The 27,994-nt window shown below is 55.2% G+C and overlaps 1 protein-coding gene across 1 annotated transcript; it reads right to left on the bottom strand.

The window, feature by feature from the left end:
* Positions 1 to 25: 25 nt before the first annotated feature.
* Positions 26 to 27,994, bottom strand: FOXN1 (forkhead box N1). Its single transcript, XM_036268961.1, has 9 exons — positions 27,810 to 27,994; positions 13,953 to 14,089; positions 13,093 to 13,551; positions 10,619 to 10,729; positions 8,679 to 8,809; positions 7,036 to 7,132; positions 3,370 to 3,577; positions 2,710 to 3,201; positions 26 to 1,215 (listed from the first exon to the last, which is right to left on the bottom strand). Exons 2-9 carry the CDS (start codon positions 14,073 to 14,075, stop codon positions 896 to 898), a joined length of 1,941 nt encoding a protein of 646 aa, XP_036124854.1. The 5' UTR covers positions 14,076 to 14,089; positions 27,810 to 27,994; the 3' UTR covers positions 26 to 895.

Raw genomic sequence — 27,994 nt, 5'->3', positions numbered from 1 at the left:
GCAGTTGGAAGTACTTAGTAAGCTGGGGCCTAAACTACATGAACTTCTTATAGAGAAGGAGTGAGACTGTAGTGACTTGGAGGGGCCCTTCCTACACCCAGGGCTGGAAGGAGAGGACACTTTCAAGTTTCCAAGGGCAGGGGCTTTTCCAAACACTTTGTGTCAGGATTGGGCTCAGTTTGGTCCTGGGGTAGACGTGGCCCCTCCTGTGTGTCACCCTAGACAGAGCATATGCTGAGGATGGGTAGAGCCTGGCAGTCAGTGCTGCTAAATAGCAGCCCCCCCGGGAGTCCCCAGGCCACTTGGGGAGAGGCTCCGAGTCTCCTCCTCCCTTATGGGCTGCTGGGATAAAGATGGGAAAATAAATACCGGGACTTTGGGGAAAGATCATGCCTGGAGGGGGCCAGGCCTGAAGAGAATGTGACATCAAAATAGTGTTCAAGATGTTCTTAGACCTGGCACGGGGCACTGAGCTTTTGGTAACCAAAGCACTCAGCCGTCAGCTGCCCCCAAAATGAAGTCAGGCTCTGTGGTGTAGTTCTGATTCCTCTGGATACAAGGCATGAGGGTGGGTGTATGTCTGAAGAACTGTGTGCGCGCACGTGCACACGTGCGTGAAGGCTTGAGTGTGGAAGAGTGAGAGTGTGTTTTCTTCTTGCCAGACACTTGTTCTCCAGGGACTCTGAGTGAGGAGCCGGCCCACCAGGCAGCAGAAATGTGTGAGGGGGCAGCATCCTAGGCGGTGTCTCCACCTGCAGCTGCCAGCTAACAAGTTGGCTTAGTGTCATAGGGACAGGGAGAGTTTTCCTTCTTTGACCTTTAAGGTGAGCCCGATGTGGGCGGCCAGCTGGGACTTCCAGGCCAGGCAAAGGCTGGAGCTGCTGCTGGGCATGGCTCATGCTAGGGCCATGGGCTTGGAGCTGGGGCTGAGGTACACAGAGGGGCCAGCGGGGGCCGTGGGGGGCGTGGGCTCCAGCTCCATGAAGGCTGAGTAGAGGGTGGTGAGGTGCAGGTCACCCAGTGCTCCAGAGCCCCCACTGCCTGGTGATGCCAAGTCACCTGCCCCACTGCCCGTCTCTCCCAGACAGGGCCCAGGGGGGAAGCAGTGGGGTGGTGGTGGAGGTGGCAGCATTGCCGACGATGTCGGGGATGAAGTCACCAGTACCAGAGGGTCAAGGGCCAAGCTGTCATCCTTCAGCTGTTCCCACAGGTTTCCTAGTTGGGGGAGAGAACAGGAGTCACTGAGAGGCACCAAAGGGGCCCTGTTTACCCCCCACCCCATGGCTACCACATGCTAAAGAGAGCACAGTGGGTCACATATGCTGGGGAAGAGACCCTGGCACGAGCTGTGTGACCCCAAGTAGTTGCTGAATCTCTCTGATTCCTCCTCCCATGTATGGTCTAAAAGCCATAGCCCAGATGATCTCTGTGGCTTTTTTTAGGGAGGTGGGGAGGATTGAGGATTTGAAAACTGCCCATTGGAAGGGTTGATGCAGCTGCTGTGCACTCCAGAGGTAGCCTGGGGAGGGAGCCCCAGGAACTCTGCATTCTAGCTGCTGCTCAGGCTCCAAGGAAGGTGGATCTGCAGCCCGGACCACAGATCTTCCTCCAGTGCCCTGCTGGACCTGATGAGATGGCTGGACCTGGCTCCCTGGGCCACCTCTACTACAGGGCCGAAGGGACGGGGACAGAGCCGGAAGCACACCTTACTCCGAGGAGAAAATAGTGCTGCCGCCTCATCCTCCTCTGTGTCTGTGCCCTGGCAATTGCCCTGGGTGTTGGGGTGGCAGGGTCTAGTGGAAGGAGGCTGGACTAAATACTGAACTTGGCTGTCTGGATTTCAACCCTAACTCTTCTTCTTTCTAGCTAAGTGACCTTGAGAAAGTTACTTAGCCTCTGTGCTTCTGTGAAATGTGTATAATAATCCCTCCTATCTTGCAGGCCCCTGAGACGGAGCACATGAAAAGCGCCTAGCATGCTGCCTGATTGTCGGGGCCAAGTAAACGTTTATGTCTATAGCTCCTCCAAGGCTGTCGAACCCTGCTTCCCACTTCTGGATGGGAGTGAGGATCTAGCTTCCTGAGAACTAGCTTCCACCAGACTGGGAGCTCTCGGGTGGTTGGCTGCCTCCCATCCCAGTGTACGCCAGGGGTCGGTGGTCTGGTTCAGCACAATCCTCAAAACCTCCCGTGGCCAGTGCCAGGGCCTGGGGTGCACTGGAGAGAAACAGGGGGGCCTAGTCACATGCAGAGATGGAGTGGAATGGATAGACCCTCTCCCCAGACTTCTACCCCTAAGTCTCTCCAGGACCTGCCTGGTTCTGAGGCCTACCATTCTTCTAGGGGTCAGATCTCTTTCCTCTTTATGTATTAAAAGATGAACTCAGAAGATGTAACTGCTTTGGGAATGTTAGGACTCTCTGTCGCCTGCAGCCAAATATGGAATAAAACAGGCCCTCTCCAGCCTACCCAGACTGACAGTGCTTTGATGATGGGGTCAGTGGGAACATGCTCAGGGGCACAAGGAGGAAGGCAGGGACATTCTTCTTTGCCCCTTGACAGCCTGCCTGCTCTGCTCCGGCCTTCTCTGCTTCTGTTGACTAGAAATCTGGCAGCTAGCAAGCCGCAACCTAGAGACTTGGTGGGGATGGGCCACAGTGCCAGGTGTACTCCAGTGTTGTCCCACCTCCCCTTCCCACCCCCAGCTCACCCTGGAAGTCGAAGTCGGTGAGAGAGGGATTGATGGCATCCAGGTCAGTGCCAAGGTCTCCGTCTGGCAGCAGGGTGTCATGCATGGTCCTGGCTGGGGAAGGCTCAGCCAGCAGCTTGGTGCTGTGGCTGGGTGGGGTGTGAGCAGGCAGAGGCGAGTCCTGGGGGGTGCCTGGCTGGGCCCGCAGCTCAAGGTGCCCATCTGGCTGCGGGAACAATGGCTGTGGAGTTCCAGGAGGGGCCAGGCTCGGTGAAAGGTGTGAGTATGTCTGCCCATAGCAGGAGGGCGCATGCCCCCCAAGTAGGTCCTGCAGGGGGTTCTTGCCAGGAATAGGGCCTGGAGCTGGGTGGATTGAGTGCAGCGGCTGGGGGAGCCCCACTGGAGGTGCCAGGGGCTGGATGGGGCCTGAGCCTGCCAGCCCAGGGGGTGGACAGCCCAGGAGTGGGGTGCCCAGCTTCTCCCTCTTGTCTCCAATGAGGCTGTCCAGCTCTTCTGAAAAAGCCCAAGAGAGAGGGATACCATGAGACCTTCCTCTCCCCCCAAACCTTCCTGAGCCCTGGAACTGTACTCGGGCCCTTTCCTTACTCATCAGTTCTCCTTTTTCAGTGTCTCTCTGGCTCGTGGGAAGCCCGGGCCTTCCCCTGAAGCCCGGCGCCTCACCTGGCTTGGCCATGCTCTTCCGCACAGCGATGGGGTCTTTCCTCTTCCACTTCTGCAGCTCCTCCTGCATCTTGTCGATCTTGGCCGGATTGAGGGCCCACAGGCAGCCCTTGCGAGAAGAACTCCCCGATTTGTTCTCCACCTTCTCGAAGCACTTGTTGAGAGACAGGTTATGGCGGACGGAATTCTTCCAGCCATCGGGCGCCGTCTGCCGGAGCAGAACAAGACGTCAGGCCGTGATCGGGCAGCCAGAGCTGGTCCCGGGTCTGGGCTCCAGAAAACCTCTGCCCTGCACAGAACTGCCACCCACTCTGGGCCTCGTCCTCCTCAGCACCCAGCCCAGGCTCGGTTCCCTTTAGTGGTGGGGGAGGGGTTGGCAGGGGTTGACCACAAGTGGTTTTCACCTAAAATCTGTCTTCTTCCTACCTTTTTCCTGGCCGGCCTTGAGGATGGTCAAGGTGTCTCCTGAAGGGACAGCTGGTTGGTGCTACAGAGGCCTAGGCTTCTCCCACACCTGGCACCGGGCCACTCCCTATGGGCCTGGGAGCCTGTGCTCGGAGCCCTTGTGGAAAGGGAACTCGCTACTCTGAGGTCTCTGGTGCCAACTTTGGAGAAGGAATGAGGGGGACGCTGTGGAATGTTGTCCTGGGTCAGCCTCATCCCTCTGGGGCAGATGTGGGAGAAAAGAAAGATGAAGTTGGGTGAAGTGATGAGAGTTTGGGTGTGTGCACTGTGGTACATACGTCTGCATGTGTGCCTGAGTTTGGGTGTGTGTGTGAGAGGGAGAGAGGCTGTGTGGATGGGCGTCACAGGTCCCTCTGGGTGTCTCCCTGGTGTGAGCTGGTCTCCGGGCATGAGTCTGTGAATTCCTGAGTGTGAGGCTATGTCCCTGAGGATGAGTGTGTGTGAGAAAGTCTCTCTGGTGTGTGTGGGTACCCATGATTGTATGCCTATGTGGGTGTGAGTGTTCACATGAGTGTGGCCGAGGGGCGTGCCCTGGTGGGGAGGCCAGCCCTCCGGCGGGGTGGGGGGGCACTCGTGCCAACAGAATAAACACCCATTAGGAGGCCTGGTCATGTCACCAGTGCAGTAATTGTGCCCAGGGAGTGTTGTAAAAACCATTAGGCTGACTCAGTTGGGTGAGAGGCGGTGGCGGGGGTGCCAGTAGGCACCCCCAGTCCTCCCACCTCCAGCTCTGTGCCAGGCTCTATGACAGTCCTGGGCCCAGAAGGGGTGACTGTGGGTAGAGTACCTGCTCTGGCCCGTGGGGCCCCTCTCCCTTTCAGCTCCAAGTTTCTGCTTAATAAGGGGCAGCCACTCCCTCCTCCCCAGCTCACTTGCCCCAGGGAGCTGCCGGGCTGAATCATGCCGGCTGAACTGGGCTCCGCTGCCAACTCGCTGCAAGTTGCTGGCAGGAGCTATGGGAGTCTTTCTTCAGGGCAGCTGGCCTGCGGCGGGGGGGCTGCTTGAGAGGACCTCTAAGGCTCCCAGGGTCACAAGGAAGAAGTCTTGAGCCACTAGACCAGCCAGCTGGGGATTCAACTCCAACTCCTACGACAGTCCCTACTGGGAGAGTCAAAGCTGTGTTCCTGATGGGCAGAGTTGATGGGCATTGGGCACTTTTATAGCTCTATAAATCTGTGAATTCAGATGCCAGGGCAGCTCCCACCCCAGCCACTTCCTGTTTGGGAGAAGGATGGTCATCACTAGCAATTATGTCCAGTGGATGGACACGTCTCTAGTCCCACAGCCCTGACTCATGGGGCTACAGGACGCCCACCTCAGCTACCTCGCACATGAGCGCTGACCACCCCGGGGTCCTTGCCCAGAAAAAGAACCTTCAAATGGGGAGGGAGAGATAGAGGGAACAGGGGATCTTTGAATTAATTCCTTAGGTGGGTCAGAGGGGAAGTGTCAGAGTGGGAAAGAAAGAATCTATGTACCAACTGGTTCAACCTGGCCATTTTACAGATTGGGAAACTGAGGTTTAGAAAAGAAAGGGCCTAGCCCTAGATCACACAAGGATGCAGTAACAGAGCCCAGACTCCAACTCTGTCCCCTAGTTAAGGGCCCTGCCCAGGTCACCCCATGGGGTTGGCTTCATCATCTGGGCCCGTCCCATCCTCAAAGATGCTTTCTCTCTGAAGTCAAATGTAAACGAGGGAGTGAGGGAGTGATGCAACGGCTAAGAACAACAACTAGAACAAAAAAAAAAAAGCTGTTAGACCTCTTCACTCTTCAGCTCTATAAAACAGGGATTACATGGCTCCCAGGAAAAATAATTAAGCCAGGAAGATGAGATGCAGGGAGAGGCTGGGGGCCAGCTCAGGAGTGAGCAGGGAAGAAAGGCTGAGAGGGGTTGGGCGGGGCCCTCACTTCCCTCTCTCTGGCCTGGCCCCTTAAAGTCCTAGAAGACCCTCCAAAGGATTTAGGGTTTGCAGGACCCTCCAAAGGCTTTAGGGGTGGAGGGGAATTTGGTTCCCTGACCTGTTTGGGTACAGGGGCAGCCCTGGATACTGGCTTTCTGCTTCTCGAATCCCAGAGACAACTCTCCTTCCTCCTCTTCCTTCCAGAACCTCTGGTAGGTGACCATGCTTTTCCATTCCTGACCAGACTGCTCTGGCCATCTTGCCCCAGTCCTCATCTGAAGGCAGCTCAGCAAGTGCAAACTTGTTTGAATATCAGCCTCAAATTATCCCCCAGGCAAGACAATGGGGAAGATGTGGGACTGGGAATCACCCACTGGCAGGTGGAGCTGAGCTCTGGATTAGCTGGGCCTCAGCTTCCGCCCTCTGCCTGGGTAGCAGATGAGATTGTATCCATCAGGGTGCAGGCCTTGGAGAAGGCACTCCACCCAAGTTCTGATCTCCCCTGCACCCACCAGTGGAGAAGCAGTCTGTGCTGGAGGGTCTGGGGGGCATGCAGAGAAAGGAAATGGGTGCTGTGTGAAGCCAAACAACTGGACCTAGCAACTGCCTCACCTGCTGAGTGACCTTGAGCAGATGAGTCACCTTCTCTGATGTGTTTGCCCTTCTGGAGAAAAGGGCATCTGTCCTGCCCCTAGGGAAGGAAGCCCCTTCCGTGGGTGATGGGAACTAGATCCCGTACATGGGAAGGTTAGGCAAGCCAGCCAGTTCCCTGGGACACTCAAAGACCATGAAGCCCACACCCGGCTTTTTGGCAGAACTGCAGCTGAGCCTGCCACCCACAGAGGCAGATCCTAATCTCTCCCTGGAAGGCACTGGGTTCTGCGGTCCCAGCATCCATGTCACCTTGGCTGGCCAGCTCCTACCCAAATTCCTCCAGACCTACGGCATCTTGGGGGCAGGGGTGGGGACCGTCTCTCATTTCTTCCCTAGTTCTCTCTCCTCACTTGGGGTAGGTGGATGCTTCTTGAAGCCTAACAGGACTGACATGTCCACCTTCCAGCAGAATAAGGTCTGACTCCAGCCTGTTGTGTAACCTTCAGTGAATGGTTTGAGCTCTGTTCTCCACATGGAACCCCGTCCTTCTGAAGTGGAGATAAGGGGAAGCATGTGGGGGGAAATCTCTCCTGGATTTCACTCTAACTCTTCTCACACCTCCCAGCTGAATCCCCTGGTTCCAGAGAGGCTTGTCTTGCCCAGCACCTGGGCCTGGGGGAGTGGGAGAGGGTCTTGGGCTCACCTTGAAGTAAGGAAAGTGCTCCGTCATAAAATTGTAGATCTCGCTGACAGGAAGGCTCCCAGTTTTACTGTTCTTAAGGGCCATGAAGATGAGGATGCTGAAGGCAGAGAAAACGCTGAGAGTTTTAACCTCTGACCAGAACTCCCAACCCCCCCGTCCCAGCTGGAGTGGTTGAGGAGAAATAACTTGCTGCAGAATTAATGGGCGAGAGGCTCTATGAGGCCAAAAGGAGAAGGGATGAAAAAGTGTCCACTGAAGTCAGGAAGTATAGATATACCAGGGTCCTGTGGAATCTGAGAGACCTGGGTTGCAATCTTGGCTTAGCCACTCACTAGCTGTGTGACCTTTGGTGAGTGCCTTAACCTCTCTGAGCCTCATTTTCCTCAGCTTTGAAGTAAAGAATGTAATAGCTACCTCAAAGTTGTGAGGATTAAGGATGATGCCTAGCACATAGAAGCACTCATTAAATGGAAGCTGTCATTAGCAGTCAGCCCTCAGTCAACTGCAGAAATGTTGGATAGTAAGGGAGGGAATTAAGGTTTCTTGAACCTCTACAATGTGCCAGGCATATTCTCGCACTTAATCCTTCTAAAGGCCTGAATATTGCTGTTTTTTTTTTTTAAAAAAAAAAACAAACAAATAAACAAAGACTTAGAGAGATTAAATAACTTGCCTGAGGTTTCACAGCTAGTAAATTCCAGAGCCTGAACTTGAACCCAGTTCTGCAGGACTCCAAGGACTGGTGTGCTCCTTTCTGTGCATCACCCTGCCTCCCACAAACCCCTTCTCTGTGTTCTTGGATGATGTTTAAATTCCTTTTCCTTCCCCTGAGCTCACACTGGCTAATGACCTGACCCCATGTGAGGCCTGGTACACAGGAAGTCAAGTCTCACTGTTGGTTGGAAAAGGAAAGTTCAGACAGAAGGTCTCCCAGATAGGCTGGTGCTGCTGGCCTGGCACTTACAATCCCGGCCCTAGAGCAGGTGCACCACATCTGGCAGATGCTGAATAAGTATCACATCTGCCGCCCTCGTTCCTCACTTATTTCCAGTAGAGCTTTGGAGAAGAACTTCCCTCTGTATGTGGGGAGGGAGGGTGGGGAAAGGGGACAAGCATCCCTCCTAAACTCTCAGTCCCAGGCCCTGGCCCCAGGAGGCTAGAACTTAGCAGGCTTCCTGCAGGGCACCAGGTCTGCTGAGTTGAGCCACAGACATGGCTCCCCAGGATTAGATGAGAGGTCAGAAGTGACCTAGTCTATCTCCCTGTCCCCATGAAAAAACCCCTTCTCCGCCAGGCCGGTGTGGCTCAGTGGTTGAGTGTCGACCCACGCACCAAGAGGTCGCCGGTTCAATTCCTGGTCAGGGCACATGCCCAGGCTGTGGGCCAAATCCCCAGTTGAGGACATTCAGGAGGTGGCCAGTCTATGGTCTCTCTCATTGATGTTTCTATCTCTCTCCCTTCCTCTCTCTCTAAAATCAACAAAGAAAACAAACAAACAGAAAAAAAACCCTTCTCCAACACGCTCTGGCTATAATCCCCCCAACACACACCATTATCCTTATACCATGAGGATTCCATGCCTCAGTTTCCCCAGGGGTCCTCCCACCGGTCTTCATTCCACCCAGGAGTGTTGGGAGACATACCTGTAGGAGTAGATGGGTTTGGGGAAGAGAGGCTGGTGCCCATCGGTGCTGGCCTGGGGTGCAATCCGCTGGTACGGATAGTGTGGGGAGCCCAGGTAGGGTACAGGGTAGCTGCCGCCACCTGGTGAGTACTGTAGAGGTCAAAAGGGGCAGAGTGGTTGCCATGGTAACCAGTCTTCCCCAGGAGGGGGTCCCCTTCCCCCATTCATGTACATCCAGAGAGGGAGGAGGGGGTCCCCTTCCCCCATTCATGTACATCCAGAGAGGGAGCTGAGACTAGATTCCTCTCTCCCTGGTCCTAGGCTCCACCACTCATGGTCAAGGGCTCCAGTGGCAGAACTACCTGAGGGGGTTGGCCCAGGGTGTGGACATCCAAGTGCCTGTGAGGAGATCCACATTGTGGAATTCAGAATCTCAGAGGCCTCAAAGCTCCCTTCCTTCAGCCCTTTCCTCTCAGGCCCTCCAGGTACTCTGGTTGCCATGGTGACGGGATAGCAGCCCGGCTGGGCTGGACGTGCAGTGGGTAGTTCTGGCTTCTGCACCCTACTGGGCAGGCACTCCAGGCCTCTCTTGCATCTCCTGGAGCAGCTAGGCCGGAAGTGGGATGTCCAGCCTGGGCGTTTGCTGGGCACTGCCACCTTTTATGAGTTTCAGTGGCTCTTTGAAAGAGCTGGTCATGGTGGTGGGCAGGTGGGGGTAGGAGGTGGTTTTACAGCAAAGGGAGTGGCTGTGGTGCCAGGGATGGTGTTTTATGGGGGGGAGGGGGGAGGGGACTCTGACTCCCCCATCTGCCCCAAGCTGATGTGCTTTTTCCAGGTCACCCGAGCGGCACTTAGTACCTGAGTCACCCTTTCTGCAGGCTCCATAAAGCCTGGGTGCGGCCATCTTGTTGGAGGATGGGGTGCGGAATGCAGAGGGCATCAAAACAGGGCTGGGCATGGTGAGGCCATTTAAGGTCTGGTTGCCCCTTAGCCCTGCTGTGGCTTAGTCCCTGATGGGCCAGGCTGCCTCAGGGACACCCGCTACCATGGGTCAGACCATGAGCCTCAGGGAGGCTTTGGCCATTTCAGCTGGGCCCCTCATGAGATGACCCCTCATGTGTCCCTTCTGCTTCCTTCCATCGCTTTCTTCCTTCCCACAAAGCAAACAGTCTGACTACTTCCCCCCGCCACGTGCCTGCCTCCCTGGCTGGGCCAAGATCAGGGCCAGTGCCAAAGGCTGGGAGTGGAACCTGCTCCACAGGCAGGGCCTGTCTCAGTGCCAGGCTGCAGGTGGATGGAGCTGGGCGCTGGGCAGCCACTTGCTCTGTCTTGCCCGGTGACTCCTGGGAGCTGCCTACCTGCTCTGGGGTTCTTTCCTTTATTCCTTCTTTTAAATACCTCCATCCTATGCCAGTGTGGGGCAATTGCTTGGCATCCTGCACAACTAGGAGGAGCTGAGGCTGGGCAGTCAGGTGGGGAAGGGGGAAAGGGCCGAAGACGATGGGGACTTGGAGCCTGCAGGTGGGAAGTTCCACTAGCTCGATGCCTGGTCCCACCCTGTCTGAGCTAAAAGGAATTCAAGGCCAAGGCCACATAAAAAGATGGTGGCTATTGTTCCCTGCCTTGAGTGTCACCCCACACATTCCTTTCTCTCTGCCTGGTCTTTGTCTGGTTCTCTTCCTCCCTCCCTTTTTAGTTCATATCTGGGCCCTGCCCCAATCTCAGTCCCATTCTCTTTTCTGAGATCTCTCAGGCCCTGCCTGGGTCTCAGAAAAACCCCACCCAACCCTAGAGAAGGGCACTTGCTTCCCTCCCCATGAACCCTGCCCCTCACCTCAGTTGGCCTAGCCTGAGGGTTAGGGCTCTGCTGCCCACCTGGATGCATACACACCCACACATCACACACCCACATAGCATCCTGAGACTCTGGGGAAGCATGCCCACTTGCCCCAAACCCACCTGGTGGAAGGGAGGCTGGGAGGGGCAGTACATGTGCTGCAAGGGGGGCTGGAAACAGTACATGCCAGGACCACTCTCCAGAGCTGGGGGCTTGACCTTGACTTCTGACCCCTGATGGAAGAAAAAGCAGATAACTGGGCTAGGCCTTATCTTTCTTCCTTCCTCTCTTCTGTGTCTTAAACCTTCCACAAAAACAACTCCTACTTTGCCTCCCCAAAGCTCATTCCTGGAGAACAGAGAACACAGAAGGGCAGGGAGTTTTCCAAGGGAACTCAGCAATGAGTGGTGGAGCTGGGGCTGGAGCTGACAGTGCTCCCCACCTCCCACCTCGCTGCGGGTGAAAGGAGGAGGCAGGGCCGTCCAGGGAAGTGGGGGAGACTTGTTTCACTGAGGCTGGGGTAGGGCCAGCAATCTCCCTGCAATGGCACAAGGGGGGGTGCAGTGTCTGACCCCACTCACCAAGTGGAGCCCAGGGTCTGCCTGAGGGTTCAGAGCCCCAGCCTTTTAGAACAGGTCTGCAAAGGACACCAGGTAAAGGCCACAGCTCCAGAATTCCCTCTGCAGAGCCATGATGAGCCCAGGAAGTGGCCAGACAGGTTGGTCCAGCTGGGGCCTCCAGGCCATGCCACTTTCTCTTCTGCAAAGCCCGAGGAAGCTCCAGCAGGCTCCCTGGAGGGGGCTAGTGAGTCCTCTCTCTGCTCTATCTGCCACCCCCCACCTCCCCTAGAGCCATTGCTCCCTGCTTCAGGGAGTCTGCCCCATTCATTGCTGGTCTGCACCAGCCTATGGCACTCTCTCAAACTGGCACAGGGAGCCTGTAGCTCCTGCCAGTGGTGGTGGCCAGACTCTGGATTTCCATGAACTGTGAGCCCCACACAGAGGCCTCAGGGCCTAGCACAGAGCTTTACCCTGAGTAGGGCCAGGAAAGACGGGCGCAGCTAGGCTGGAAGATGAATAAGGCTTGGAGGAGGTGGACCACTGTTCCTGGGATTATGAGGGTACTTGGGAACCAGCATCTGGGCCAGAGGGTCAAATCAGCTGTGAGCTCTCTGGGTGTGCCCTGGGGTTGCTGATGCATAGATAGCCATAATCATAGAATCTCAGGCCTGGAAGGGCCAAGAGCACTGTGTCCAACCCCCTCATTTGGCAGATGATGGGGCTAAGCCCATGAAGGGGAAGTGATGTGCCCAGGTTACCTAGACAGTTGACCAGCTAGCTGTGGGGCTCTGGGCCTGAGCTTTTCTCCACTGTGCAGGGGGTTAAGGGTGTGCACTCAAGTCTCAGCCTCACCTCTTACAGGCTAAGGGACAAGTCACTTGGCCTCTACTGAGCCTCAGTTTACCCATCTGCAAAATGGACCCAGAGGGAACTCTTTAGAGTGCTGTTGTGAGGACTAAATGGGAGCATTTACTCCTACTCCTGGCAGAGTGGCCAGGGGCTGGCATTGAGAAGACACTGTGTGGGGGCAGCATCTGATATGATGGTGCCCTCACTGTGACCTGCTGTCATGTTCAATAGGCCTGAGGAGAAGCCATCAAAGGGCCCCAGAACCAGAACAAGGGTCCTGTCTTGGCCACACTTGGTAGGTGCCCAACCCCTTCCTCTATCTTCCAAGCCTGGGAAACAGGCCTTTGTTAGGGGTGGCTGGGGGATGCAATGGGAGCTGAGGAGGGTTGGTGGGCATCCAGAGTAGGCATAGCCCAGGCTGAGCCCACTTAGTGCTCCCCACCCCAAAGCTGGGGGGCAGGCAGCAAAGCTCCTCTTAGCTTTCCTCTTCCCAAGGCAACAGGTCTAGGAAGCAGATACTGTTAAGCTTACTTTTTGAAAGAGGCTCAGAGAGCTTAAGTGACTTGCCTAAGGTCACAAAGCTTGTGGATATGGCTGTGGAAGGACATGTGGACCTTTCAAAATGCTTTCAAGATATTTCTACGAATATGCCCAGGTCCCACTCTGCGAAGAATGGGGTCAGGAAGTGTCCTTTGAGAGGACAAGCCCTCTCTCAACTCTGCGTGCTGATGCTGGAGAGGGGAATATTGTGTTTTGTGGCTCCTCCCTAAACCCTTTTCTTGGCCTCTGGAATGTGTGCTTTTTTTCTCTCACATTTGCATATGGGCGTAGAGGTCTGGCTGGGGATTCTTGACACTTTGAACAAACAGAGAGAAGTCACACACTGGCATCCTGACTCAGGAGCCACTGGGAAGCTGCCAGCTAACTTCTTTCACCTGGCCTGCCTACCCCACCTTGTCCCTTCCATGCTTGTCCAGGCCAGCATCCCCTCCCTAGCGGACCCGAAGGCCCAGAATGAAGCCAAGAGACCCCAAGTCTCAGAGCCTTCTGCTTCCTTGTTACACACTGAACCTGAGCGGAAAGGTCTCGAAAGGGAAGCTGGGGAGTTTGATCCCAGGAGACTTCTCTGGGCTGCTGGGAGTTGGCACAGAGAGTAGATGGGATGACCACTGACCACTGGCACTTACCAGGACTTGGGGGCTGTGCTCCTGGCCGGAGTAGGGGAGCCCATTGCACCAGGCCTCTGCAGAGAAGCCAGGCAGGAAGGCCTCAGCCTCCCCGACATCCACAGGGATCTCTTCAAAGGCCTCCAGCGCCCCTGGGGTCTTAAAGGAGTGTCCATCGAGGGCCAGGGCAGTCTGGGCCTCGGGGAAGACGTCCTCCTGGAAATGCCGCTTGTACGGGTGGAAAGGCACGTGGCTGCCCTTGAGGAAGCGCCCGGGGCTGCTTGCTGGGCCCTCTTCAAAGCTGAAGCCGGGGTACTTGTCTGAGGGTGAGAGCCGGAAAGGGCCTGGGCCAGGGCCTGCTGCGCAGTGGACTTGCTCGGGGCCTGGGGATGCGATGTTGGGGCTGTGTGGAGGCAGCGAGGGTGCCCTCTCTGGAGGGCCATCGGGCACAAAGGACGAGCAGCTGAAGCCGGCATGCTTCTGGGCGGACAGAGGACAGAGACCTGTGAGCGGAGGCTGGCCCAGGATCCTACTCTGTGCTAGGGTGAAGGGGTCTGGGGCTGAGCTCCAGGGGGACCCCAAATGACGGAGGGGACCTAGCCTGTCCTTGGAAGCCCCAGTGTGACGAAGGTACATTGCTCTTAAACCTGGGGTGCCACCAGTAGATGGATGTATGTTCCTGCCCTGGAAAATCCCCAGACTGAAGGAATGAGCATATCTGAATATTTCTGGATCTTGGAGTCACTGGGTACTTGTCTGCTGGTGGAAGGGACATGTCAGACCCCAGGGAGGTCCCTGGAAGGTGGAGGTGACCGTTCGTCTGTTTCCCATGCAGCCCTCAGGACTTTGCCTCCGCCCAGGCCTAGGTGCCAGGTACTTACGTTCTGTGGGGCAGGGGAGCCTGGGAGGCCCGGTGCCTGCATGAGGTCCCCTTGGGGCTCGCCCTCGAGTCTGGTGGAGCCTGGCAGCGTGACGTCAGACTGTGGCGGGAGTAGTGACACCATCACCCAGTCCTGGCCTCGAAGAAAGCCGGCTGCGATGAGAATGAGGACCAGCATCCAGGGGTGACCAATCCCAAGTCCACCACCTCCACTCCCACCCCATCCCTGGCTGGGACCCTGACTCTAGCCAGACATCTTGATGAGAAAGAGAGAGAGAGACAGACAGACAGACAGGCAAACAGAAACTGCGAGAAACATCAGAAACAGAAGAAAGCAGATAAACAATGTGAGGGATAGAGCAAGAAAGACGCATGGAACCCGGCCGGTGTGGCTCAGTGGACTGAGCGTCCTTCCATGCACCGAGATCACCGGTTCAATTCCCGGTCAGAGCACGTGCCAGGATTGCTGGCTGGATCCCAGCGGTGGGGGTGGGGGCGTGTGTGCAAGAGGCAGCTGATTGATATTTCTCTCTCATGGATGTTTCTCTCTCTCTCTCTCTCTCTCAAAAAAAACCAATAGAAACATGGGAAAAAAAAAAAAGACAGAGAAGAGACCACTGTGGAAAGAGCAAAATGAACCAGTTAGGAGCCTCCCCCACCCCGAGGGAGGGAAGGCTTGGCCGCTGTAGGCTCTGCAGCTGCAGCGTAGTGAACTAGAGGTTCCCAGTGAGACCCTGCCTCTGCTCCTTGGACGTTGTCTCCTGTCTCCACAGTGAAGGCCTGGCTAGGTGACTGTGGCAAGCAGTGTCTGCAGTGGCTGAGCAAGTGGGTGGTCCTGAGAGGAAGGGGAGCTGGAGAAGAAAGGAAGTGGGCCAGGCCCAGGCCTGGGGTGGGAGGGACCCTCATACTACAAGTGAGCAGCCCTCAGCAGAGGCCTGTGGTACCACCGTCGGGCGTCTTGGCCTGGCTGGCATGACCAGTGTACAGGTGGGGTCTTGAGAGGACCTGACTGCTGGTGGCCCTGGAAGCCTGGCATGGCACAGGGGATGCCGCCATGGCCCACAGTGGAATGTCTGGCATGTGCTGTTTTCTCCTATGACCTCCAATCTTTGTGCAGGCCACTGCCCTTTCTGAGCTGTGTCACCATTTGAAAATCAAAGGGATTAGACTGCATGATATCTGAGGGGTTGGTTGCTCAGACCTAGAATTGTAGGAGACCTCTGTCCCCAGCACAGCTGTATGGTTGAGGACTCCGCTCAAAGCCAACCTTGGCCTTTTCCTGCTAGCTGTGCCAGCGAAGCTCTCTGAGCCTCAGCGTCATCCTCATCAGACCTAGGAGCGAGCTGGGCCTCCCTCGGGGGCATGCTGTGTCCGATGAACTCATGCACACGCAGTAGTGAGCACAATGTCTAGCATGTAGTAAGTGCTCAATAAATGCCAGCTCTCATTAGTACGGCTCTATCATCATCACTCAGTTCTCTGCCTTCCTTCTCCGCCACCTGCAAAGGGCATTTTCTCTTGAATTTACTTCTCTTTACCCATGTGGTCTCTGATAAAGGCTACCATTTGCCAAATGCCTGCTCTGGGCTGGCCATTGTATAAATGATACGGAGAATGTTTTTGTTGGTTTGTTAGAACACCTGTGAGGAAAGTAAGTACATTATTAAGCACACTTTTCAGATGAGGAAACTGAGGCCTGCAGGAGTCATGTGACTTGCCTGAGTCACATAGCTAATCCTTGATAGAGCAGGATTTGAACCCGGATCTGTCTGACTCTGGAGTCTGTCTTACAGTTTCTTCATTTCATAGGGGGTCAGAGTAGGGGTGGGGTAAGCTGGAGGTGGGACAGGCAATAAGAAAATCATGAGGTTCACACTTATCCCTCCTCCCCAAGACCCACTCAAGCAGAGCAGGATGACTGCGCATCCCAAGCTATGCTCTCTTAGGAGCTGTGGGTGGAGGAATGGCCTTGGAGATTCCATGGTGCCCGGGCTGGGGTTAGCACATCTTTGCTAAATGAACTATCTCCTTTGTTTGACAGGGGTTAACAGGGACCAGGAAGGGAAGACATTTGTTCCAAGTCCCTCTGGGCTCAGTGGTGGAGGGAGCTGGTAGCTGGGGTCCAGGTGGGGGCCTGGTGGGAGGCTCTCCCGCCCCTTCAAGAGTCTCCACCGCCCCTTCTCTGTGTCCAGGCGCCCGCTCACTCGGCAATGCTAAATGTGGCGTGACCGGGGAAGCGCCGAGCTGGCCGTAACTGGACACCACAATGGAGCAGGCATGGGGCCCAAGGTGCAGGGCAGCCCATCTCTGGCTCCGCATGACCGCCTGGTCTGGCCCCCGCTCCCTGGACAGCTCCTGGACAGCTGGGGCCTGCCTGTCACACCTGGCCCTGGCCCAGATTGCTTTCCCGAGGTGTTCTCCAGCACCTCCAGAGGCAAGGCCGTGGGGGGGTGCCCTTCCCCCCACAGTGGGTGGTGGTTGGACCCCTCTCCAGAGGCCACAATAAAATGTGGTGAAGAGCCAGGGTTTAGCTAAGATTTCAACTGACTCGAGTTTGAATCCCAGCGGTGTCACCTCCTGGCTGGGTGACTGAACAAACCGTGTAATTCTCTGCATCTTTCTTTGCTTCTCTGATAAATGGCAATTGCGAACCCATCCGGAAGGGCCGGCAGGAAGATTAAGTGAGACGATGTGTACAAGGTGCCCAGCACATAGAATATGCTTAAGGATGCGCATCATACATCTGGCCTCATTGGCCAAATGGGGCTGTGGTCTCTGACCCCAGACTCTATTTTCCCTGGTGGTCTCACTGCTTCAGGCCTGACAGGCCTGGGAAGATTGGCTAATGGCCCCATGGCCCGGTAGCGGCTGCCCTTGCCAGTCCTGCCCTATCTGCCTGGCCTCCCTTCACTCAGCCTCAGGGGGCTCTGTTCCCTGCTCCTCTGAGACGTGAACCTGAGAGGGCCTCTCTGAACCCCAGGTCGGGTCGAACCTCCTGCGAGGGTTTGGCCTTCCTGCAAGGACCCTTGCAGCATCTGCCTCACCCCCATCCTTGCTGCAGTCCCTACGTCCCAGGACATTGTCACCCCATCCTTGCAGCAGTCCCTACGTCCCAGGACATTGTCACCCCATCCTTGCAGCAGTCCCTCTGTCCCAGGACATTGTCACCCCATCCTTGCAGCAGTCCCTCTGTCCCAGGACATTGTCACCCCATCCTTGCAGCCGTTCCTACGTCCCAGGACATTGTCACCCCATCCTTGCTGCAGTCCCTATGTCCCAGGACATTGTCACCCCATCCTTGCTGCAGTCCCTACGTCCCAGGACATTGTCACCCCATCCTTGCTGCAGTCCGTACGTCCCAAGACATTGTCACCCCATCCTTGCAGCAGTCCCTATGTCCCAGGCCACTGTAGCCCTGACCGAGTTCCTGCACATCAGAGGCCTTAACTGAAGGCTCACAGTCATAACTTTCATACCCTGGCTTGGCCAAACCACCACCCCACCTCCTCTAAGCCCCAAGGGGAAGGATTAGAGCCAGGGGAGCTATGGAGAGTTTGGAGGCCTGTCCCTTGATTTGCACTGAGGATGCAGAAGTCCCTGAATGGCCCTCAGTGCAGGGTTTCCTCTGGGAAGGTTTTATAATTAATGACTCCTGATCTGGTGACCATGGCACCCCTTTGGTTGCCTCAGCAAAAGCTCTATTTTACAAATGAGGAAAGAAGGCCCAGAGAAGAGGTTAAGGGACTTGCCTAAGATCACATCGCCTTGGAAATAGGGGGTCCTTCATCAACTGCAGTCCAAAGGACCCTGCTGCCTCAGGGGTGGGCGGAGGGGCTCAGATGGGTGTATAAGGGGGGCTCCTGTCCAGCACAGGGAAGGGCTCACTGTGGGGAGAGGGATGAGACCGCCTTGGCTCCTGATTCCAACCTGGAGTAGCCAGTGGAGTTCCGGAAGTTGGATGATCTAGTTCAGAAGCTCTAGAGTCAGGATTGGATTTGAATCACAGTAACTGTGGGACTTGGGGTAGACAAGTTGCTTAACTCCCTTCCCTGGGCCTCAGTTTCCTCATTTGTAAAATAGGGCTAATAATACGTACCTCTCTGGAGGATTAGATGAAATATTGCTTGTAAATAGCTTAATGCATAGTATGTGCTCAATAAATGATAGCTATTATTAATAATTAACAGTGGGACAGAGTTAATTTAAAGCATGAGCTCTAGGTGTGGGGGCAGGCAGAGCAGAGGAAATTCCTCTTCCTGCCTCCCACTTCCAGCTCCCTGATATCCTCCTACCCCATTTGCAGAGGCTCAGCTGCTCAACTGGCCTCAGAGATGGTTTTAGCCATCCCCCTATGGTGGGATGGCCGAGGAAACTCCAGGGATTAGAGTGAGGAGGGAGTGACTGTTGCTTTGGATCCCTCAGGAGGCCTCTCTGGTGGCTCCAGTGTCCGCGGGCGGCCGGCATCTGCACGCAGAGGGAATCCTTCACTGATCGCTGACCTTTCTCCTACCTGCTCCAGTTTCAGGAAGCACGGTGGGATGTGCACGTGCCAAGACCAGCAAACCAGCGCAGGAGGCCCAGTCAGCTTTCCGCCTTTCTCAGATCTCAGGAGCTACCCCAGATGGCACTCTTCGCCCTGCCATTTAGTGTGGGCACCCAAACCCACAACCTCCCCCTTCCTGGGCGGGAGCTAGGCCAGGGCTCTCAATGTGCCCTGGGGTCCCTTCGGCTATAAGGTTGATCATCGTCACAACTCTGCATCTATAAAGCACTCCGCAGTTTACAAAGCACTTGAGTATCTATCATCTCATTTCATCTGCTCTTTGCCTCCGAGGGGAGCAGGCAGGGGTGTGCTGGAGCCAGCAGCCGTGGGCTTGGGGGCGCCAGTTGCATCACCTCTTCCCAACTCCACACTTAGTGAAATCATCCCAAGATGGCCATGGCAGGAATATTTTCCCACAGAAATGAGCAAATACGGCAAACTATAAATCAGAGCCCCCCTTTTTTTGGAAAGCAGGTTGGCGAACATTTATCAGCATACAACTGGCAGGGGAGCAAGGTCATTAACCCCATTTTTCAGGAAAGAAAACTGAGGCCCAGAGGGAAGTGACAAGCCCAGGACCACGTGGCTAAAACTGAAAACCACGTCTACTCTCAGGCCTCAAGAGCCCCAACCACATCTCCAAACATACACGCTCCAGGGGTACAACCTTGGCAAACATTAGCTGAATACCATTTTGGTATCTGGGCATTCTGTCCACCAGCTGCTCTCTGAACTTCCTTCCATGATCCTTGGGGAGAGGGAGGGCAGGGGTAGGAGTGAAGAAGCAGGTTTGATCTTCCCTAAAGTCAGAAGGAAGAAACAAATGGTCCTCTAACTTGAATAGGGAGCATGACAAGTAAGAAACTCCCCAGAAAGCGTAAATCAGGATCAACAAAGATCCTTCTTGAATCCCTGCTCTGTGCCTGTCTCACCAACAGCCGGACCTGTGCCCCCTCCACCGGCACCCTTTCCCATTTCTCAGACTGCTTCCCTAGCATGTCAGGACTCAGGCAAAAGGGACCATTTGGGGGTGGGGCCAGGGGACATCCGGTTTGCTGGTTGTGCGACTTGGGACAGAATACTTCCTCTTTCTATACTCAATTCCCTTATAAGTAAAACGAGGCACTGGAATTATTTGCATCTAAAGATGCTGAAGCTGGTCTGGTGGATGTGTCCATGGTCCACAGAGCTGGGAGCTGGGCCCTTACCCTCCTCTGCCTTCTGGAGGGACCTCCCTGAGGAAACCCTCAAGGGGACCAGGAACAGCTGGGCGAGTTATTATACACCAGGAGGGAGGTGCTGTATTATCATCCTCATTTTATAGATGAGGAAACTGAGGCTCAGAGAGGTTAACCAGACTTGCCCAAGTTCACTCAGCTAGTAAATTACACTCCCTAGGATTCAGACACAGGCTTCAAAGCCATTGTGCTTAACCACTACACCACACGGCCCCATCTCAGGACTCCTCACCTTCCTTGCTCACATCTGGAAGCCAGAGTGGCAGGTGGGGGGCAAGTTTGGAGGTTTCCTTGGGAGGGTCTGTCCTTGTGTCCTTGATGGGTAGCTGGTCACAGGGGACATCGAAGGGTCCTCACTGAGCTCTCCCCACTCCCTCCCACCTGGGCTGCATCCTACCTGGGGTGCCTCCTACCCGCCCTTTATGAGTGAGGTGGAGCCCGTGCAGTTCCGCCTTAATGGTTTCTGTTGCTGGCTGCGGCAGCATGTTTTACGAGGGGTGGGGCCCATGCCCAGTGCTGCCTGTGGCCCCACCCGGGGCTCCGCCCGCCTGGCTGGGAGGGGTTCCCTGGAGCAGCTCGATAATTACCTACTAGGGGTGGCAGGGAAGGGCCTGGGGGCCTTCTCCTGAGGCTTGGGCACCCCAGGATACTCAGAGTCTGAGGGTGCCAAGAAGGAGAGGGTTTCTAGCTCTTCTCATCAAGATTGATGTTTCTGAGACCAAATTTCTGACCCCTCTGGCTCTTGACCCTGCCTTGAGATCTGATGAAAGTGCTTTGAGAAGCAGCTACAGACAGACAGACGGGGGTGGAGAAGAGCAAAGGATGAAGAGCCACTTTGTCCTGCATATGACGCTTTCCTCAAATCGAGCCACTGGCACCTGCAGCGGAGTCGTTCCCGTCCCCCAAATCGGGGCTCTCCCAAAGCTGCTTCAGTCATTCCCCACCCTGCCTCCGCAAGTGGGCTCGTCCCAGAGCATCACCCCATGTGCCCATCCAGAATAACACTTGAGCCACCTTCCGTGCCCGGGCTGAACTGGAAGTTCTTCCAGATATCAAAACTTAATCTCCTGCATCATCTCAGTCCTCTTGCCTTATCCTTCCTGCCGTTCACCGAGGGACCCTCCAGAGGCTAGTAAATGGCAACGGACTCATCCCTCCTCCAGGGTCGGTCCCAGTCTTGCTGTGGATGCCTGACTTCAACAGCTTCCTGTTCTACTCTCCTTGGCCTAGTACCCCTTCCTTTCCACCATCCCTGAGCACCTCTGGGCAGCTTTCCATCTCTCTAGCCTGTCCCCAGCCCCTGCCACCCAGCCCTGATCCTAATGGAACTGAATCCAAGCACTCACAGTAGGCTCTGGGCCATGGCCACCATCACGGCTTCAGGGAGTCATCAGGCCAGCAACACCCCAGGAGCCTCCATCGAGGTATAAATACTCCCACATGCCTGGACCAGCCCCTTGCCTGAGGGCTGGGGCGGGGCTGCTTCCCCAGGCCAGGCAGGCAGGTCACATGCCCCATAAATGCCATAGGACCACAGGCCCTTCCCAGCATCCCTAAGGTGACCAACTGGGACTTGACCTCTCTGGATTGGATGGATGATGGATGGGTGGATGGAGGGATGGATGGATGGATGGATGGATGGATGGATGGATGGATTGGTGGGTGAATGGAAGGATGGAGGAATGGAATCAACAGATCAATGGATAGACAGATAGATGGACAGACAAATGGCTGGATGGAAAGGTGGACAGATAGATGGGTGAATGAACAGAGATACAGACTGATGGAAGTCTTTGACCTGCCTGTAGATGCTTAGTTAATAGATAAGAAGGAAGGGATGCTTGGTTTCAACAAAAAATAACAAACAAAAAAATGCTACTCTTCAAAGCTTCCATCTATCCTTTTTTGAGACACACCTACCAAGACCCTTCTCTCCTCTACTATGGCCACCTAGTCTGAGAGATTGGCTCTACTGGGTTCCCCTTACTCCTCAGATGCCCCTTTCCAGAGACCTAAACATGCCCAGCCCTCAAAGGATCTTTTGCTCTTGGGTATCATTCATGGTCTGCCTTTCCCCCTCCTGCCTACTCTAGAGCTCAGGCTCTGCAGCTGTGAGGCTACCTTCGGATCTTGCTCCCAGAAGTAAGGTCAGCTTGCCCTCCACGCTTAGCAGGGGGAGGGGGAGGCAAAATTTAAAAAGCATGAAACCCTTAGATGGGCAACTTGGGGAAAAGATGCCTCTAACCCTCCTACCTCCCCCAGGGATTTTTAAAGGCATGACTAAGTCTGATGGTGAGAGCAGGCCTGGTAAGGAACTTGCAAGTAGCCAAGGTGACCTAGAACCATTGAGGGCCTGACTTGGTTGCTGGTCTCCTACGGGGTGGGGACTTTTTGCCTGCTTAAGCCTCCCAGGGGTCAGTGTGTGTAATGAAGTGACCTAAGACCTTAGACACTGATTTCCAGAGAAGAAAGTTCTTTCTAATCCTCAGTCTGCCCAGTTGTGAAGGACCAAAGAATGGATGATGATGTGAGGAGGAACAGGAGGATTTTTCACAGATTATGAAATATGGCCTTCATCCTTCTTGAAAACAAGCTTCCTTCAGCCACATTGGCTGAAGAGAGGTGACAGAATGGGATAGAGACCTGGAGGAAGTTCCTCGACTCCGAGTACCCATTAACTCTGCCATCCTGTGGTCCAGAAGTCCTTCCTCCATATGAAGTCACTGGGGACTGAGTCTTCCCACCCCCAGCCTCCTGTGGGCTGCATTGGCAACTGGCTGCAGAGCTGATTGGCTATGGCAATGATTGGCAGCTGAAGATTTGAACAGTGAGACCAGTAAGGATGACAGAACCTTGTTTCACCTCATACCCTAGCCTGGTATTTATCATCCCAGACTCCTTCCCTTTATCCCCGTGGCCCTCACAGGGAGTCCTTCTGACCAAGGACCCCAGAAACATCCTCTCCCAGCTCCGCCATCATTGTGGACTAGTCACAGGAAGGAACCTCATTTCCTCCTTTATAAAATGTTGCCCTACATACCTCACCCGGCTGTCCTGGGGACTGACTGAGAACCAGATAAACCCACTCCATCTTGTCTGGTGTTCCTGCCTCCTCCACCGGGGTCCCAGGCAAGAGATTTCAGGAGAAGAATGGTGGCTGAGATCTCTTCCCCTTCAAACATTTGCCTTTCCTAGGGTGCTCCCCATGGGGGTGGTCAAGAATGCTTACATCCAGCTGCTAGGCCCCTCTCTGCATGCCCACCTTAGTGGGGGCATAAGATGACACCAGATCCTACTATTCCTTGGGCCTCTCACACTCTATACATATCATTATCAGAAGGACTGCTCATTCTTACCCATCTGTTTTTAGTGATATTAATTCTGCCACCACTACTAATAAGACAGATCTAATTCAGGACAAACACATACCGGCGGAGCCCCGCACCCCACACCATCCAGAGCTTGAGTTCGCAGTAAGTTAACTGTCTGAATTTACCAAACTTTGGAGTAAAAAGAGTCCTGGGAGTCCCTCCCACCCAAGTCCCTCTCTATTTTACAGATGGGGAAACGGAGGCCCACCATGGGAAGGGACTGTTCTGGGCTATGCAGGTGCCTATACGCTGGCCAGTCCTGCAGGCACCTGGGCTGGGTGAAGTCAGCTCTGAGCACCTAGTCATTTTCTTGCCCATCCGAGGAGAAGGATGTAAAGTGTCAGGTTCTGGGGGTTCTCCTGAGCCCCTCTAGCTCCTAGGCTCCAGACCCCACCTTTCTCTTTTCACTACCCCCAGATCCTCTTGGGCTTGGCACTGTCATCCCAAAGAACTTGTTCTCCCAGACCCTTCCCACCTCCAGCAGATTGGACATGCTCAGGGGAAGGCCCGAAGAGCCTTCCTCTCCAAAGCGGCATGCTCTGTAAGGCCCTGTGTGGGCTCCCCTCTCCTCCCAGAGGGGCTGGGGACACACCTGACAGTGAACACGTCTGTGGTCACTCTGGCTCTGTTGTGGGGGGACAGCTAAGTACAGAGTCTGATAATTGGGTTTTCTGATTCCAGTGGTGTGTATGTGTGTGTGTGTGCGCGTGCGCGCGTGCGTCCTTGTGCATATTCTATGCCTTCCAAGACTGATGAGCTGGTATAGTCTGGGACATGGTTGTGGAATTTACAAGTGTAGGTGGGATCTCCAACTGTCTCCCGGCAATCCGGTTCCAGAGACACACCCCATTCTGTGTGTGTGTGTGTGTGTGTGTGTGTGTGTGTGTTGGTGCCCGGGACAGCTGTTGTTTGTCAGAAGTAGTAGTTTCAGTGTGGGGGAGCAGAGCTTGAGGCTGACTGACCAGGCATCTTCCTATGAGCACAAGGTGGGGGGTTAGGTCAGACTTCCCAGTGGGCTCTTGGTTGCATCCTTGGGCATCTTGAGGGGTGCCTATACCCTGGAGCTTGAGAGTAGTCATGAGAGCATGGGTTCCTTTTCTCTGTGACTCACAGCTGGTTTTTGACTCAAGTTCCTTGAAAGATCACGATTCAGCTAATTCTTCCCCTGGCCCCATTAATCTGAGCTAACTAAGCAAGAACCAGAGGTGGGGTAGAGACCCGGGATGTTCACGATGGCAGGTCTCCTTGCTTCAGCTTCTGTCCATCTCCCTGCCTTGGGACTAGCCATGCCAAATTGGATCAGTTACACTGCCAGGCTCCTAAGAAAGGTTGCCACTGCCTCCTTTGGAAGTCCTCTGCACTCATCTCTCCATTTCCCCCGTGTACCTGCCACCACCTGCAGTGCAGAGAGATCCATCTGGACATCAGACCTGAACTTGTCTTCTTGTACCTAAATTCATTTTTTTTTGGTATATGCCCCTAGCGGGAACTGAACCCGGGACTCTCTGGTCTGCAGGCTGATGCTCCAACTGCTGAACCAAACCGGCCAGGGCTAAATTCATTTTTACTGTTTGACCAGCATCCAGTGTATAAGGTCCAGATAGAATCTGGAAGCTGAGGGCTTCTCCAGGGATGATCCTATCTCATCCATTTTGTCCTAGCGACATGGCTCTGGGCTTTTCCTGAACCCTGGGAGAATGTGGAGGACAGATCAGGACCTGACAGGGGTGGGGGTCGCTGATAAGGGGTGTTGGACTCCAGGGGGATCTCTGATGTATGAAAAGATCCATCCTGTTGGAGGTGGGCATGGCGTGGGGTGGGTCTATGGTGTTAGGGATAAAGATGGAGGTAGGGCTGAGGAGGTGAGGGGGAAAGAGAAGAGAGGGATGGGGTTGTGAAAATGGAGGTGAAATTGGGAATGGGGAGCTGGATAGGAAGAGGAATGGAGATAGGGTTAGATGGTGAAAGGAAATAGGGTGGAATGAAGGTTAAGGACGGAGTTGCGGTTGAGGTTGGGGATGGGCAGAGAGATGGAGGAAGAGACAAAGGGTGGGAATGGATCTATTGGAAAGGCCAGAATTATTCGGGGACCTTTGATTGATGCTTCTGAGATGCACTCTCCTGGAGCTCATCTTGTCATTCCCCTGCTCTTGGGCATGTTGCCAGCCCAACCACACCCACCCCAGATCAATGGTTGCTTCTCCACTCAGGAAACCACCTCCTTTGGTCACATAGTCCAGCCAAACTCAATGTAAAATCCTGAAACGTCCCTCTGAAGACGAAGGCCAGTCTCTCCTGCTGCAGAAGCCAATCTCGGCTGGTTGAACTCCTGTAGGCTTCAGCAGGGATGGTGGACTGTGATGGGAAGGAAGGAGGGCAGGGCACACCTGCGGGACCTCTGTCCCCTGAATCCCTCCGTTATGGGGGAACAAGGGAAGGCAGGCAAAAGTGGCTCCCAACAGCCCCTCCTCATTAGAGTATGGAGATGGAGAGACCCATAGAGGGGCAGTGGGCATTGGGGCCTTCTTTCTGTACCTTCTTGTAGGCAAACTCCCAGAAAATGTCACTGTGACTTGGTAACAGTCTCTGGCTATGTGTTTGAGCCCTGTGCAGGCAGTGGGGGGTTCATCTAGTCCATAAAAACTCAAGCTGGAAGGAGGGAGGTTAGACATCAGGAAGAACTTCCTGGCTTGGAAGGACTGAGAGCCCACCGGAAGTGCTGCTGTGTTGCTTCCTTAGAGAGCAGATGAGAGTCTCCATGGAGGCTAAGGGAAGGCTTCCGCTGAGACCAAGGAGGGGACACATGACAGCTTCCCAGAAGGCACAATGTCACCAGGCTTTCCCCTCGTCTTGAACTGTACTGAGCCTTCTCCCTTCTCACAGGAACGATGAAAGCTGTTGGTTGGGGGCCAGGTGGGGTCAGTGTGTGGATGTGACAAACACGGGGAGCAGGGAGGGGTCACAAACCCCTAGTTTTTCTCTTGCTTTCCCAGGAGCAGAATCAAGAGGATTCTGGGGCTCCCTGAGCCCCTGGGAAATAAAGCCCTCTGAGAACTCCCTAGCATTCCTGGGAGAACAGGTTCCTGGCCCTGGGAGGTGAGTGAGGCGCCGGGCCTGGGGGGGCAGCGTGCCTCGGCAGGCCCTGGAGCCGGGAGCTGAGCTCGGCAAAGGCAGGACGGGCGGGGCTGGGCGGGAGCTGGGAGGACATGTGCCTCTCCCCATGGCACCTTCTCCTCTGAGGAGCCTGAGCCCAACTCTAGCCCAGCCTGGTCCACCACAGAGAGGAGCCAGGACAGGAGCTGCTACCCTCCATCAGTTGTGGATGCCCTTCGACTGCCTACATCCTGGGGGTCAAGGAATAACCAAGGTGTCGAAACCCCCTGAGCCAGGCATGGTGGGGACTGGACTGGCTGCAAGGCCACCCTCCCCAATCAGCCCAGAGGAACTGGTTTTCTTCTGTGGGGAACTGAGGAGGCTATGAGGGCTGGCACAGCTGGACCCTGCAGCACTAAAGGCTTCAGACTCCGGGAAGGACTCCATGGCTGTGGGGAAACTGATCGAGTTTCCTCCTTCGGGACTAGGAAAGCGCGGAGGGGGATGTCCTGTCTGGTGTGGACAATGACCAGCCTAGAGGCAGGGGGATGGATGAGATGACTTCTCAAGAGAATGGGCCCTCTCCCTGGGTCCTCTCCCTCTGATCACCTGTGTCTGGCCACAACACACACACAAGCGTATCCCCCCACACTCGTAGATGCAGAGAGAAGAAAACACGCCCACTTGTTAGAGTTGATTCTTAATCTAACGTGCTCTTTGGACATTTAGGGAGGGCCTGGGGGACTCCAGGGGGAATGCCAGAACCTTACCTGATCAGGTAGGGGGTGGGGAGGAACCGTGGGAGCCAGAGGGGGCTTTCTGTGGCTCCATCCAATTCCCTACAGGCTTTCACTTTCCAGACCCCAGTTCTAGGCTTCAAGGGTCCGAGAGTTCTCTGCATGTCCCAGCTCTGCTCACTGGGCCAGGTCGGCTTCAGGGTTCTTGAGGGAGAGAGATGTTCCTAGACCTCCAGGGGATCCTGCCTTGAGCTCAGCATCAGGTACTGTCCATAGCACCTGTTTGCCACCTGTCTGCTTCTCCGCCAGATGCACCGCCTCCTCCCTGCACCCCAGGCCTCCCCCAGACCCCAGGCTTCTAGACCCCAGCCCAGGCTGCCCTGAGATGCTGAGTGATTCGCTGGTCAACACACATCCTTGGCACCACCTGCCCCCAGAGCTGAGCTCTGCCCCCTCTACCTGGAGAAATCATTGAGTTGGGAATCTGCCTCACTGTCTTTCAAGTTTTCCAGTTCTAGCGCTTCCGAGTCCTCCTTTTCTCCCAGCACCGACTGGCTGAGTACACCCTCTCAACACACAGAGGCACGCACAAAATCCAACAAACACCAGAATGAAAAGCTTTGCTACAGCAAGAAGGCTTGAAGTTAGACAACTTGAAACAGGAACAAGAGGGAGGAGCATGGAGGAGAGGGTCCTCTGGGGCCTCCAGGCACTCACCCACTTCCTGAGTCTCCCTTGAGCTGCAGTGAGAAGATGGGGGGACCCCAGTGCTCGCAGTCACTTCCCTGGCCCGTTAAAAAAGCAACCCCTCCCACCCCATGCCCTGGCCCGGCCCTGCTGGCCTCCACGGCTGACTGAGGCCGGGTCTCCTCTTACCTGCTCAATGAAGCAGGTCGGCGTGGGGGCCCGAGGCTGGGGGGCCAAGAGCTCAGTCCGTCTGTCAGTCCGTCAGCTCGGCCGTCCCGGGTCTGTGCTGACATCAGGTGAGGGGAGGCAGCTGCTGGGTGAGCCAATAATTATGATATCAGCTTCCCCTTGCCCTGAGGGGCTGCTGCCAAAAC

Source organism: Molossus molossus, unplaced genomic scaffold (assembly GCF_014108415.1).
Source record: "Molossus molossus isolate mMolMol1 unplaced genomic scaffold, mMolMol1.p scaffold_m16_p_19, whole genome shotgun sequence".
NCBI classification, from domain to species: Eukaryota; Metazoa; Chordata; class Mammalia; order Chiroptera; family Molossidae; genus Molossus; species Molossus molossus.
The sequence above is the reverse complement of the archived record's forward strand: the minus strand, read 5'-3'. Positions and strand labels throughout refer to the sequence as shown.

Coding starts and splice junctions, on each gene's coding strand:
- FOXN1 (XM_036268961.1), bottom strand. CDS start 14,075: ATGGTGTCACTACTCCCGCCACAGTCTGACGTCACGCTGCCAGGCTCC. Junction 8,810..10,618: donor CCCAGCCTCCCTTCCACCAG/GTGGGTTTGGGG, acceptor TGACCTCTACAG/TACTCACCAGGTGGCGGCAG. Junction 1,216..2,709: donor CACCGACTTCGACTTCCAGG/GTGAGCTGGGGG, acceptor TCCCCCAACTAG/GAAACCTGTGGGAACAGCTG.